Source organism: Phascolarctos cinereus, unplaced genomic scaffold, assembly GCF_003287225.1.
Source record: "Phascolarctos cinereus isolate Bilbo 61053 unplaced genomic scaffold, phaCin_HiC Scaffold_726;HRSCAF=1367, whole genome shotgun sequence".
Lineage (NCBI taxonomy): Eukaryota > Metazoa > Chordata > Mammalia > Diprotodontia > Phascolarctidae > Phascolarctos > Phascolarctos cinereus.
In genome coordinates this window covers 319,738,268-319,750,559 of record NW_027556098.1, presented here as the reverse complement: position 1 = coordinate 319,750,559, position 12,292 = coordinate 319,738,268, and the positions used below count along the sequence as shown (strand labels likewise).

At 44.3% G+C, this 12,292-nt stretch overlaps 2 protein-coding genes across 2 annotated transcripts in view; both read left to right on the top strand.

Moving 5' to 3' along the window:
* The window catches only part of PAK1 (p21 (RAC1) activated kinase 1), a 120,367-nt gene extending 117,518 nt beyond the window's left edge, over positions 1 to 2,849 (top strand). The window contains 1 exon segment of the mRNA XM_078156934.1: positions 1,411 to 2,849. Within this exon segment, the coding sequence (XP_078013060.1) occupies positions 1,411 to 1,497 (87 nt within the window). The 3' untranslated portion in view covers positions 1,498 to 2,849.
* A 7,372-nt stretch (positions 2,850 to 10,221) lies between these two features.
* The window catches only part of GDPD4 (glycerophosphodiester phosphodiesterase domain containing 4), a 130,496-nt gene continuing 128,425 nt past the window's right edge, over positions 10,222 to 12,292 (top strand). The window contains 1 exon segment of the mRNA XM_078156933.1: positions 10,222 to 12,033. The gene's annotated coding sequence lies outside the window, so the exon portion shown is untranslated.

Below are 12,292 nucleotides of genomic sequence, written 5' to 3'. Positions count from 1 at the left end.
CTTTTGTTGAGTACTTCATGCTATTAGAGGTTTCCTCTTCCTGTGTTCATCTAAAAGCTCTCCCTGTAACTTCCTCTTGTTGTCCCTAGTTCTGAGGATCCCCGCTTGTGCTCCCCAGTAGAGTGGAATTATTCCTTCTTCCTTATTATGGTCCTCCATGTGTTTGAAGACAGAAGTTATATTCCCCCTACACCTTCCTTTCTCCAGTCTAAACTGATTCCTATTTAATGTATGCCCTCTTATGATATAGTTACAGTAGTGTGTCAAACTCTAATCCATAGGGAAATATCCCTGCGGGCCCTGGAGTGACTTAGTTTTAAAATGTAAAGGTATCTATGTTTTAGTGTATTTTCACTTATTTTGTGCAGTGGTTGGTTTCCAATCATATTTTAATCTGGTCCTAATTGCACCTGGGAGTGTTGTGGGCTGCATGTGGTGTGCTTGACACCTCTAGTTCAGAGTTCCCTTGCTATCCCAGCACCTTCCTCTGAATGCACTCAAGCTTGTTGGTTTTTTGAGTTGTTTTCAGTAGTGTCCAACTCTTTGTGATCCCATTTGGGGTTTTCTTGGCAAACTTTCCTTCTCCAGCTCATTTTACAGATGAGGAAACTGAGGCAAACAGGGTTAAATGACTTGCCTAGGGTCACACAGCTAGTAAGTGTCTGAAGGCGGATTTGAACTCAGGTCCTCCTGACTCTAGGGCTGGCATCCTATCCACTGTGCCACCTAGCTGTCCTAAGCTTGTTAATACTTCTTTGAAAGTGAGTCTGCCATAACTGGGCACAATAACAAAAGCCTGTAGTTATTGAGCACTTACTGTATGCAGAGCTCAATGCTGGATACTAGGAGAGATGCAATGTTACGTAAGGTATAATAGTGATAGGGGTCTGTCCAGACAGCCTTGCTCATTGTCATCCCCTAATAATTTAATAGGGATGCTTAAATGCCCCTAGTTAGTATATTAGAACTTAGGTGGGCCTGATGGAAATAACGTTTGAAGAGACAGTTTGGACTCCTGAAAGGCGTCTTCAGAATTATAGAGGCAAGATGCAGTAGATAGGGGACTGAGGCTGGAGTCATGGGATCCTACATTTAGAGCTAGAAGCAACCTTAGAATTCATTGAACCCAACTCTCTCCTTTTACAGTTGAGGAAACTGAGGCCCAGACAGGTTCAGTGACTTACTTAGAGATCAGGCAGAATCGGGATTTGAACTGAGGTCCCTGGCCTCCAATCCAGTTCTTTCCACTTCTACACACTGTTTCCTCATCTGTAATACCAACGGTATCCTTAATGTCAAGTCAAGGAGCCTGTGTTCCATGCGTGCTGCATGCCAGGTGCTCTGAATAAGAGGCAGAGGAGGCTTTTCCCACACTCACTTTTTCTTTGTTCTTTTCTTTGATTCCTCTAGCATCAGTTCTTGAAACTCGCCAAGCCCCTCTCCAGCCTCACACCCCTGATTGCTGCTGCAAAGGAGGCCACCAAAAATAACCATTAGAACCCCCAACCCTCCCCAGCATCCACCTGCCAAGCCTGCTGTGAAACATTCCCACGGAGACCTTCCATCCCCGGTGCGCTCCTGGTCCTCACCTTGTTGTTGTCGTCCTCCTCTCCCCGCCTAGAGCTCTTGAGACTGGGAACCTTGGGTAAAGGTCGGCAGAAATAGCTTTGGTCCAATGTCAGCAAGAGATCTGGGATGGAGATAGCAATCCATCCACTGCTACTCTTGAGCCAAGAGCCTGCCCTCTCTGCCATGGGCCTGGAGGCAAAGATTGTGTATGGAAGGTCCGACATCTTCAGGGAGAACCGGTGAACCCGATTTCCACATAGCAAAATATTTTCTTTCTCTCCCTATCTTTTACTGCCACCCCTAAAGAAAACAGAACCATTGGGTGCCCTGATTCCATGACAGCCCATCTCTCTCAGTGGTGAAGGCTTCCATAATTCTTACTTTCCTAATCCCAAGCCACATTTACCAACCTTATTGTAACTCGAAGACTGGAACAAACTGGAGGAATGGTGAGCAGCTTTAACCAAAAGGGGATAGGAGATGGCTTTGCTTCGGGGAGCCTGACTTGGGCCTCTCTGGCCCATTGGCGGGTGAGAGCTGGACTCTTCAGTGTTTGTGCGCTGCTTATGACCATTGGGAGGACTTGGCCCAATAAAGGTCCCTGTGCTTTTTTTGTGAACCAGCCTTGCCTAATGTAACAGTTCTCAATTTTGCTCCTGTACCAATCCCCTTCTCCCCCGAAGCTTGCTCCCTCTCAGCATTATTTTCTACATGTTTCGTGCCACTGAGAAGTTTCCAAGGACACGTGTTGGGCGGGAGAAAGCTGGGGGCAGGGAAATTTGTCGAGCCACTTTTTTCTTCTTTTAGGGTGGTTATGCCTCTGCCAACTTACCATGGATCATTTTTAGAGAGAACTCAACTTGATTTCAGCCTAGAATTTTTAGCTGGACGATGAGGTTGGCTCTTCAAGGAGATGAGCCAAAGGGGAGAATTCAAGTGTCGCCGGATCTGGGGCAGGCTTGGTTACGCGGAGGACTGGATAAACTTGGCTTTTACAGTACAAGAAGAATAGCGTGAGAGGATGCCTTTGGCAGCTATGAAGGAGATGCTGTCCCATGAGATGCATGGCCTGGCTGTTGGCTTTCCATGTGCAGTTGGAATGGTTGGCTCACATCTACCCCACCCATAGTCTGTTCTCCCAACCTCGACAGGACCTGGGCTGGCATTGTTAGCCGTGGCCTCCCATCAGGCCCTTTGGCCACAGAGTCCTACTCCAAAGGCGTCCCAGACTCCGTAGCACAAGTTTCTATTTCCTTCAATAAAAGGAGATGAAAATACTATATGTGCGTTATCTTTCTTTATATGAAAGCTTCTGGGGTCAAGAAGGAGGTAGCATGTCCTACCTGGGAGAACTCAATTCTGGTAGATGACAGGTTGTGGGTATTCCTCAGCATCTCTCCCTTGACTAAGTAAAGCACCCCAGGGGTTTGGAGCCTGAGCACCAGGGTTTGAATGTTGCCTCTGTGGCCCACTGCCTGTCTGTGGGACCTTGACCAAGGCTCTAAACTTCAGTTCCCCTGCTGGTCAAGAGAAAGGATTGGACGGGGTGAACTGCGAGGGTCCTTTTAACTCTAAATCTGTGAATTTTGAGTGTGCTATATAATTCATCCTCATTCTCCATTTACATTGGTGAGTATCGAGAGTCTCTATGCAGGTGTATGTGTATCCACACACACGCGTGCGTGCACACGCACACACGCACATGATGCACTGAAAATATTACTGGAATATGGAGAATTTGGGAGCAATTGGATGGCTCAGTGGATAAAATGCTGGTCTTGGAATCAGGAAGACCTGAGTTCAAATTCAGCCTCAGGCACTTAGCTGTTTGACCTGGGGCAAGTCATTAACCTCCATTTGCCTAGGAGGCAGCTAGGTGGCTCAGTGGATGGAGCACTGGGCCTAGAGTCAGAACATACCTGAGTTCAAATCTGGCCTCAGACTTTTACTAGCTGTATGACCTTGGGCAAGTCACTTAACTTCTGTTTGCCTTACTCTACTGGAGAAGGAACCTCTTCTTTTGCAAAGAAAACCCCATGGACAGGGTCATGAGGAGTCAGACACAACTGAACAACAACATGGAGGAGCTGGATTTGTATCCTGGCTCTGCTGTTTGTTACCTATGTGGCCCTGAGGAAATCACCGAACCTCTCTGGGCCTCAGTTTCCACATCTGTAAAATGGGGGTGTTGGACTAGCTATCCTTTGAAAGTCTCTCCAAGCTCTAAATCTGTGATCCTATGATACAGTAGAAAGAAAGAACCCTAAGTCTGTGATTGGAAAAGCCAAATTGAAGCCAAATTGATGAGCTATGTGACCTACAGAAGTCATTTACTAGGTCCCAGTTTCCATATATGAGAGTTAATGATACTTGGACTACCTACCCTAAGATTATCGTGAGGAAGACTTGTTATAAACGGTAAAGATCCACGTAAGGGTATCACTTGTTTTTATTCTTATGGATAAAGTATAATTTTGTATCAAACTCATTGATTATTTCTTCACTGACCATTTAGACATTGTTGGGTTTGCCCAGACTCCTCCTGGCAAAGCTTTCAGAACAGGTAGCAGCCTGGCAATGAGAGCTGCTCCTTTGGATAGAGGCTTGGACCCTGCCCTCAGGGAGTTTACGGTCAAGTAGAGGAGCCAGGATAGTAATTTATTCAAGCAACACTCACTGAAGCCTAAAATTATAGAAGTCATGGGGGATCTCAAAAGTCATCTAGCTGGACCCTTAATCTGAGCAGACTGCCCTTCTACAGTGTCCCTGAGGAGGGGTCATTGGAGGCCTCTCATGACAAGGAAGGATAGAACAAAAATGATTAATAGGAAATTGAAACCCACACTAAGAACAGAGTTAAGTGAGCACCTAGTAGCCCCTTGATGAATTTCAGTTTCCTGGCATGGCTCAAACTCATCACCGGATACTAAAAGGATTTTTCAACGTGACTGCTAAGTGATTTTTGAAGAAGAGCAGCAAACAGGAGAGGAACCAGTGGCCTGGAGATGGGTGATGTCCCAATTTTCAGGAAGGAGAAAAAAGGGAATATTTTCAAATGGTGTAGGCTGGGGGAGCTTGATGTAGATTCTTGGTAAAATCCTATAGCCAGTTTTTAAAGTGATGGTGCATTTAGAGCCAACAAGCAGGAGGAGAGGAATTGCCAAGAGCCAGCCGACATGGGCTCATTAAGAACCAGAAAAACAGCAGAAAGCAGCTAGGTTAGACAATGGATCGAGTATTGCATATAAAATCAGAAGACAGTTCAAATCCAGCCTCAGACACTACTAGCTGGAGAAGCCACTAAACTGCTGAGTTTCCGCATCTGTAAAATGAGGATAACAATAACACCTACATCCTAAGGTGGTTGGGGGGCTCAGTGGAGATAACATGCGAAGTCCTTTGCAAACCTTACAAAGCTCTAGAAGTATTAGCTATGACAACATGGATATAATTATAATAGCCCACATTTATGTAGCATGTTAAGGTTTGCAAAGCACTTTACATATGTCATCTCATTTCATCTTCACAACAATTCTGAGGAGAGTGTTGTTATGATCCCTTAAGGCAGGATTTGATCATGGACACAGGTAGAGGTAATTCAGGATTGGGTGGGAAATGTTCCAATTTTCAAAATGGAGTTTGTTAATGATAGGCCAGTGAACTGGACTTTGATTCTCTGGAAGAATTCTAGAATGTTATCACGTAAAGGGATGGTTAATGAGCATCTAGAAAAGAAAAAAGCTTACAAAAAAGTTTTATCAAGAATAGTCATACCAGACTAAACCCTAGTTTCTTTTTGGCAGGTTAATGGAGTGGTAGATCAGGGGATGCTGCAGAGAAGAGGTGACCTAGATTTAAGAAAAGCATGTAATAAATTCTCATGATATTCCTGTGGAAAAGTAGGAGCCATGTGGGCCTCAGAGTGGTCATTGCCTTGGGAAGATGCCTCCAGTGGAGAGCCCTAAGGACCCATGGCTAACCTTGTGCAGCTTTGATGTCTTCATCAAGAACATGGATAAAGGCATTGATGGCATACTTACCAATGTGGAGGTGACGCAAAGCTGGAAGGGGTAGCCAACGCACTGGATGGTAGAGTTGGACAAGAACAAAAGGAAATCTCAAGTAGAACATTAGACTGAAGGAGAAAAATTTAATAGGGTGACTGTAAGGTCCTACACTTGGGTTCAGAAATCAACTTCATAAATACAATTACTTTAAAATGTGAAATTCATTATGAGCTCAGGCTGATTTGGCCTATGGGTCATGGTCTGCCAACTCTTGGACTAGTCTAATGGATTTGTGATGAGTAGAAAGAAAATGGGTTATACAGTTTAAATGCTTGGGCTTGAGTTCTGGCTCTGTTACTTCCTAGCTTTATAATAATACCTAACATTTATATAGCACTCACTGTGTCCTAGGCATTGTGCTAAGGGCTTTACAACAACAACGATAATAATAATAATAATATCATTTATATAATATGTCCCAGTTACTGTGCTAAGGGTTTTCTAATAATAATATAACATGATAATAATACATAATAAATAATATAACATATAATAATAACAGCAATAACTAACATTTATGTAGCACTTACTACATTCCAGACATTGTGCTAAGTGCTTTACAATTATCTCATTTGATCCTCACAACAACCCTAGGAGGTAGGTATTATTATTCCCATTTTACAGATGGGAAAACAGGCTAAGTGACTTTCCCAGAGTAACACAGCTAACAGGAGAGGTACCAGTGTCTGAAGCAGGATTTGAACTCAGGTCTTCCTGATTCCAGGCCCAGTGCTATACCCACTGAGGCAGGGCAGGTATTATCCCCATTTGTAGAGGAGGAAAACTGATACGCAGAGAGGCTGGAGGTTAGGAGGGATGCCTAAGGTCACAGGGTCAGAGGCAGGAATTGACTTTGAATACAAGTTTCCTATGTCCAGGCTAAGGTTCTTTTCACTATTCCATGTGGTCCACGGGAATAGTATCATTAACGGGGTCAAGGTGCCCCCTGCTGGTTGTGTGCTGTTTTTAGACAATTCGAATCTTGGCTCTGACACTTTCAATTTAACAAACATTTTAAGGCCCTTTTTTTCCATATGGAAGGTACTGTGGGGGGCACTGGAGAAAAGGGGTCATGAGGGTCATTAAAGCATTTTTAAAAAAACACACAAGAAAACAAAGGAAAGCCAGAAGGAATCACAGACAAGTGGGACGGCTTTGAAAGTTACCTGCTGAATTGATACTTAGAAGAAAAGCAAGCTCAAAAATCATAGATATTTGTAGTTTTACTTACAATCTTCTGGTCTACTCTATATTTGGAAATATATACTTTATTTGGTGTTAATTTCAGAATTTATAATAAAACCCATCCTAGCCTGTGTCCTCAACGAAGCTAGTCTCACTGGAATCTACAAATGTACACCGATTATTAAATACAATTTGAGGAGGGAGGCAGCTTCCTGTAGGAGATAATCTCTGAATCGAGTAAGAGGACACTGCATCGTAGACATGCAGGAGAGCCTGGGTAACATCATGGAGATATGAGATGGAATCACGAGTCTAGTAAACAGTTACTGGTCCCATTTGGTTGGAACTGGGTGCGTGACGGAGGGCACAGTGAAATAAGTCTGAATGGGTTGGCTTGGGCCAGAAAAGGAAGATCTTTAAATGACAAACCGAGGAGTCTGTGACTTATCCTAGAGGCGATAAGGAACCCCTGGAAATTCTTGAGCAGGGAAGTAGCACGGTCAGATGTGTGCTTTAGGAAGATTATTTTTTTGGATTGGAGGAGGAGAGTGGAATCATGGAAACCAATTAAGAGGCTATTAAGCTAGTTCAGGCAAGAGATGCTGAGGTCCTGAACCAAGTAGTGGCTAATTGAGGGAAGAGAGGGAATAGATGTGAGCTACCTTGAGGAGGTAAAGTCATTAAGATATATGAAAGGGAGATGAGGAAGAGTCAAGACTCAAAAATGACTCTGAGGTGGCAAACCTGGTTAACTAGAAGAATGGTATTGAATTAGACTTTGCTGTTGTTCAGCCATTTCAGTCATGTCTGACTCTTCATGATCCCATTTGAGGTCTTCTAGGCAAAGACACTGGAGCAGTTTGCCATTTCCTTCTCAAGCTATTTACAGATAAGGAGACTGAGGCAAACAGGGTTAAATGACTTGCCCAGGGTCACACAGCTAGTAAGTATCTGAAGCCAAATTTGAACTCAGGTCTTCCTGACTCCAGGCCCAGAACTGTACCCAGCTGCCTTATTAGGAGGGATAAATTTACAGGGAAAGATAATGAATTCTGTTTTGGACAAATTTGAGTTGTCAATGTCCATAGGATATCCAGCTAGAAATGTCTAACAGGCAGCTTGTGTTATAGAATTAGAATGGAGAAAAGACTTACATTGGATATATAGAGTTGGGAGTTATTTTCATAGAGATGAAAATTGAACCCATGTGGGTGGATGAGATCACTGCATGTAGAGAGCTAGGGTAGCCTCAGGTACATACACATGAAAGGCAGGACATAAAATCACAGATTAATAGCTAGAAGGGGCTTCAGAACGAATCTAATCTAACTCTCTCATTTTATATAAGAAAAGGGAAGCCCCAAAGAGATGAAATTAATTTATTCTAGGTCCTCACTATCATTCTTTCCATTGTACTTCTCTCCCTCTCATTGATCATCTAGCCAAAGAAGTGGAAAAAAAAACAGTCAGATGGAAGAAGATCTAGGAGAGAGCAGTATTATAAAAATCCAGAGGGGAAAGAGTATGCCCCAGGGATGGGGTGGTTAACAGCCAGAGAGAGGGCAAGAAGGAGAAGGACAAAGTAAAGGCGCTGGATTTAGCAATTAAGAAATATCAAAGAGAGCTGTGCCGGTCAGCTGATGGGGTCCAAAGCAGGATTGCCAGGGATAAAGAATTAAGAGGGAACTGAGCCAGGGAAGGCAATGAAAGTGGATAGATTTTTCAACAAGCATTATGTACTAGACACTTTATTAGGCAATGGATTCCTGCCCCCCATTCTTACTACCTGTTTGGCCTTAGGCAAGTAATTTAACCTCCAGGGCCTGGACTGAATGGCCTCTAAATTCCATTCTGACCCTCCATCTATGATCCTATGTTTCCTGCTATTGCCATGGAGTAACAGTAGTAATAATAATAATAACAATCACTCATATTTCTATTATACTTCAAACTGAACCACAAAATGCATTCCTAACAGGACTCTTGTTTGGTAGCGAATGCACAAATTATTATCTCCATTTTACAGGTGAGGCTCAAAAAAATGAAGTGGCTTGTTCATTATCCCATGACTAATAAGTGATGGAACCAGTAATTAGAACATAGAATTTGTCTCAAAGCCTCCATTTCTCACCTGTCCGGTTTTAATTATTGGAAAGCACAATTTTCAAAATATGTAAATAAGTTTTAAAACTTAAAAAAACATTAAAATATTGGGGGAAAAAAGGTTTATGGACTCCTGGTTAGGAGCCCCTAATCTATAAAATGCAAGTCTCTGTAAGGGTTTCACTTTGTCTTTGAATCAATCCTCAAAACCTAGCATAATGCCTGGCATGTGGTAAATCTTTAATAGATGTTTGTTGAGTGACTGATGAAATGTGCAATTTAATACATTTCGTCCATTTGAATAAATGTGAAGTCTTATACTTGGGTTAAAAAAAAATTAAAATTTACAAATACAACCTGGGGGAGGGGCAGCGCTTTCCAGACCCTGCCTTCTTACTTAGCCTAGGAACTAGTTCTTAGAACGAGGCCGCTCTGGGAAGGCTCTGACAAGGACGCTGTTCATTGGTGGATAGTCTGCCCCGTTGCGGGAGCGAGGCTGCGTCCAGTCCCGGAACGAGGCTGCTCCGCCCCCCCACAGCCTTTAAGAGCAGTGCCCTGGTACGGGGTCCGCAGACCGTGCTTTGGCGGGGCTGCGGCGTGGTGGGCTCTTCGCGCTTTCCCCAGACGCAGCCCTTTGGCACGACACCGGCCCGCTGACTCGAGGCAGGCTGTAGGAGATAGGGTTTTAGTTGGAACTTAAGAGAAATTAGGGAAGCTTTGGGCAGGTCTCTTCTCGCCCTGGGCTCCGGCTCATACTCAGCCTGCTCCTGAGTTCAAGTTCAAGGGACTTGGGCTCAGGAGGAAACCCTCCAGGAGTCTATCTCTGTCGTCTCCAGGCGCTGAGAGCCCTGGATAGCCTGGGGGCGGGGGGGGGGGGGATGAAGAGTCTGCAAGTCAGGCCCACCGGTTTCTCCGTGCCCTCAGTCTGGGCTGGGAGCCGCTTTTGTTTGTTTTTGTTTTTGCTAAGCAGTGGGCTTAAGTGACTTACCCTGGGTCACACAGCTAGTAAGTGTCAAGTGTCTGAGGTCAAATTTGGACTCGGGTCCTCCTGACTCCAGGGCCGGTGCCCTATCCACTGCGCCACTTAGGTGCCCCTGGGAGCCGCTTCTGAGCCCCAGGCTCACACCTTCCCACCTGCCTCTCCGAGATCCTGCGGGCCCAGGGAGTGCAAGGGAATCCGTCCAACAAAGCAGTCTCTGCCTCACTCCTCCTACCCCTCCTCCAAAAAAAGCGGGGGGAGGGGTGCAGAGGGAAGTCGTCCCAGGGACAGCGGGGTTTCCGCGACAACTGAGAGCTCCATGACTCTGCTTCTTACATTCCAGCCCGGGTTGCCGAAGGAACAGACTTGTGAAAGAATGACCAGCGGAAGCATCCTTACCTCACAGCTGCTAGGCTGCTTGCTACTGGTTCTAAACGTGCCTCCAATATGCTGCAGAGAGCTGGTTCTTCCTAGGAGCTCTTCCTTCCTCCGTAGCTATCGGGGCACCTCGCTGCCATCCCTAAAAACGCCCTTTGAAGATGCTGCAGAAAATTGGCCCACTTTCCTCTGCAGCTGCTAAACACTTTGCAGCCACTCCTAACTGTTTGCAAGATATAGCATGGGAATGGGGAAGGGTGGGAGGTGGCTGGAGAAGGAGGTGGTATCGCAGGGGTCCTCTTTCAGTAACAGTCTAGGCTGAGTTGCAATATAGAAGTCCCAAGGAGAAGTATAGAAATTCCGTACCTGAGGTGTTCTCTCCTCTTTGCCCCTCTCCCCCCATTAGCAACTAGTTGTTTGTTTTTTAACTTTTAGGAGTGCAAATGCTGCCTGCATCCTCTAAATTTGGGTTCCCTGCTCTAGGATGGAGGGAACAGGGGTGGAGAGGTGTTGGAAAAGAGATAGAAACGAGAGCTAGAGAGATGCAGGAGTCTGCCTAACTGGGAAAATGTTATTTATTTTTTTTTTTAAAGGAAAGAACTTATATCTTTACTATTAGTAGGGCACAAAGATGAAATTCAACTCAAATATCAAGCAATTTATGTGATAGGCTCTGAAGATTAAAAAAAAACCAAACTAAAAAGGACAAGTATTTCGAGCTTAGTGAAGAGTAACCTCTTAGGATGTTGGTAGTTTTCTGGGGCTTCTAATCTTTGATGTCTCAGTTCGCCTGGGCTATATGAACCATAATAATCTGTAGGTATTGTTTGTGTAGGTAGGATAGGCTGCCGAAGAGAGTCAGATTCCCTCACTTATGTGAGGAGCAGGTTTCAAAAAGCCTTGACCTATACGTGAGGAGATGGCAGGGAGAAGGGGAGAGTGAATATTCCAGGGAAATAGGGCCTCTCTTCTTTGAAAGAAACTGCTCTGTTGGCCTTTTCTCAGTGGGTAGACAGTAACCTTCTAGGAATGTATTTTGTGCCACAGGGAACTTGGGTCTTGGTTTTACCTCCTCTGGAAAATGGCTATTCAATACATATTAATCTATTATGTATATGCTAGGCCCAAGGAATACAAGGGCACACTAAAAAAATGAAACACAACTGTAAAGGCACTGATATTTTCCCAAGCAGAGGAGGTGAAATGGCAAGGAACTGGGGACTGGTGGGGAACTTAAGAAGCTGGAGAAATGGGATAGGAAATAACCTGGGAGTCAGACATTTGTCAGTGGAGGGCTTGATAGTGGCAGGAACTCATCCCAGTTTCCTGAATCAGTCAGATCCTATTGGTTTATATGCTTGCCATAAATTTTCCTGTGGATAAGTGTAGGAAGGACTATTTCAAAGAGCTTTAGAAATGTCCTGCTTACAGTGTGGTCAGCAGGGTCTAATCTGGCCATTAATAGCCTAATCCTCCTGTGGGCGTAAGTCAACTGATTGACAAGCTGAACAGCAGTTGACTTTTTTATGGTCGGGAGGGTGGTTTTCTGAAGCTTCTCAATTTCTTCCACATCTCTCAGTTCTTTCAGACTTGTGTCCGCAGACAACAACCTATCATTATTACTAAGGTGAACAAGACAGGTCATAAGGAGAACACTGATTTGGCATTGCCTGGATCCTGGAATAAGAACCATCCTGTTTTGTGAAGAATTTTTCCAAAATTGCTGTTATCTGGAAGTGAAGATTATATGAGGTGGGAATGAAGTAGGTAATAAAGGGAAAAGTGGCTTACAGGAATCTTAGGAAGGACCAGCCCAGTTGATTCTCCCTCTTTGGGGAGAAAGTAGCAGCCTCCAGGGAGTTGGCTAAAAGCCTGTGGGCCTTTGAGTCTTAGTTGAGTCTTCTGTTTCCAAAATTAACATTCAATCCAATTCAGTAAACATCTATTAACTGCCTGATAATGTGCAAAATACTGTGTTCATCCAATAAGTGTAAACACTGAAAACAAAACA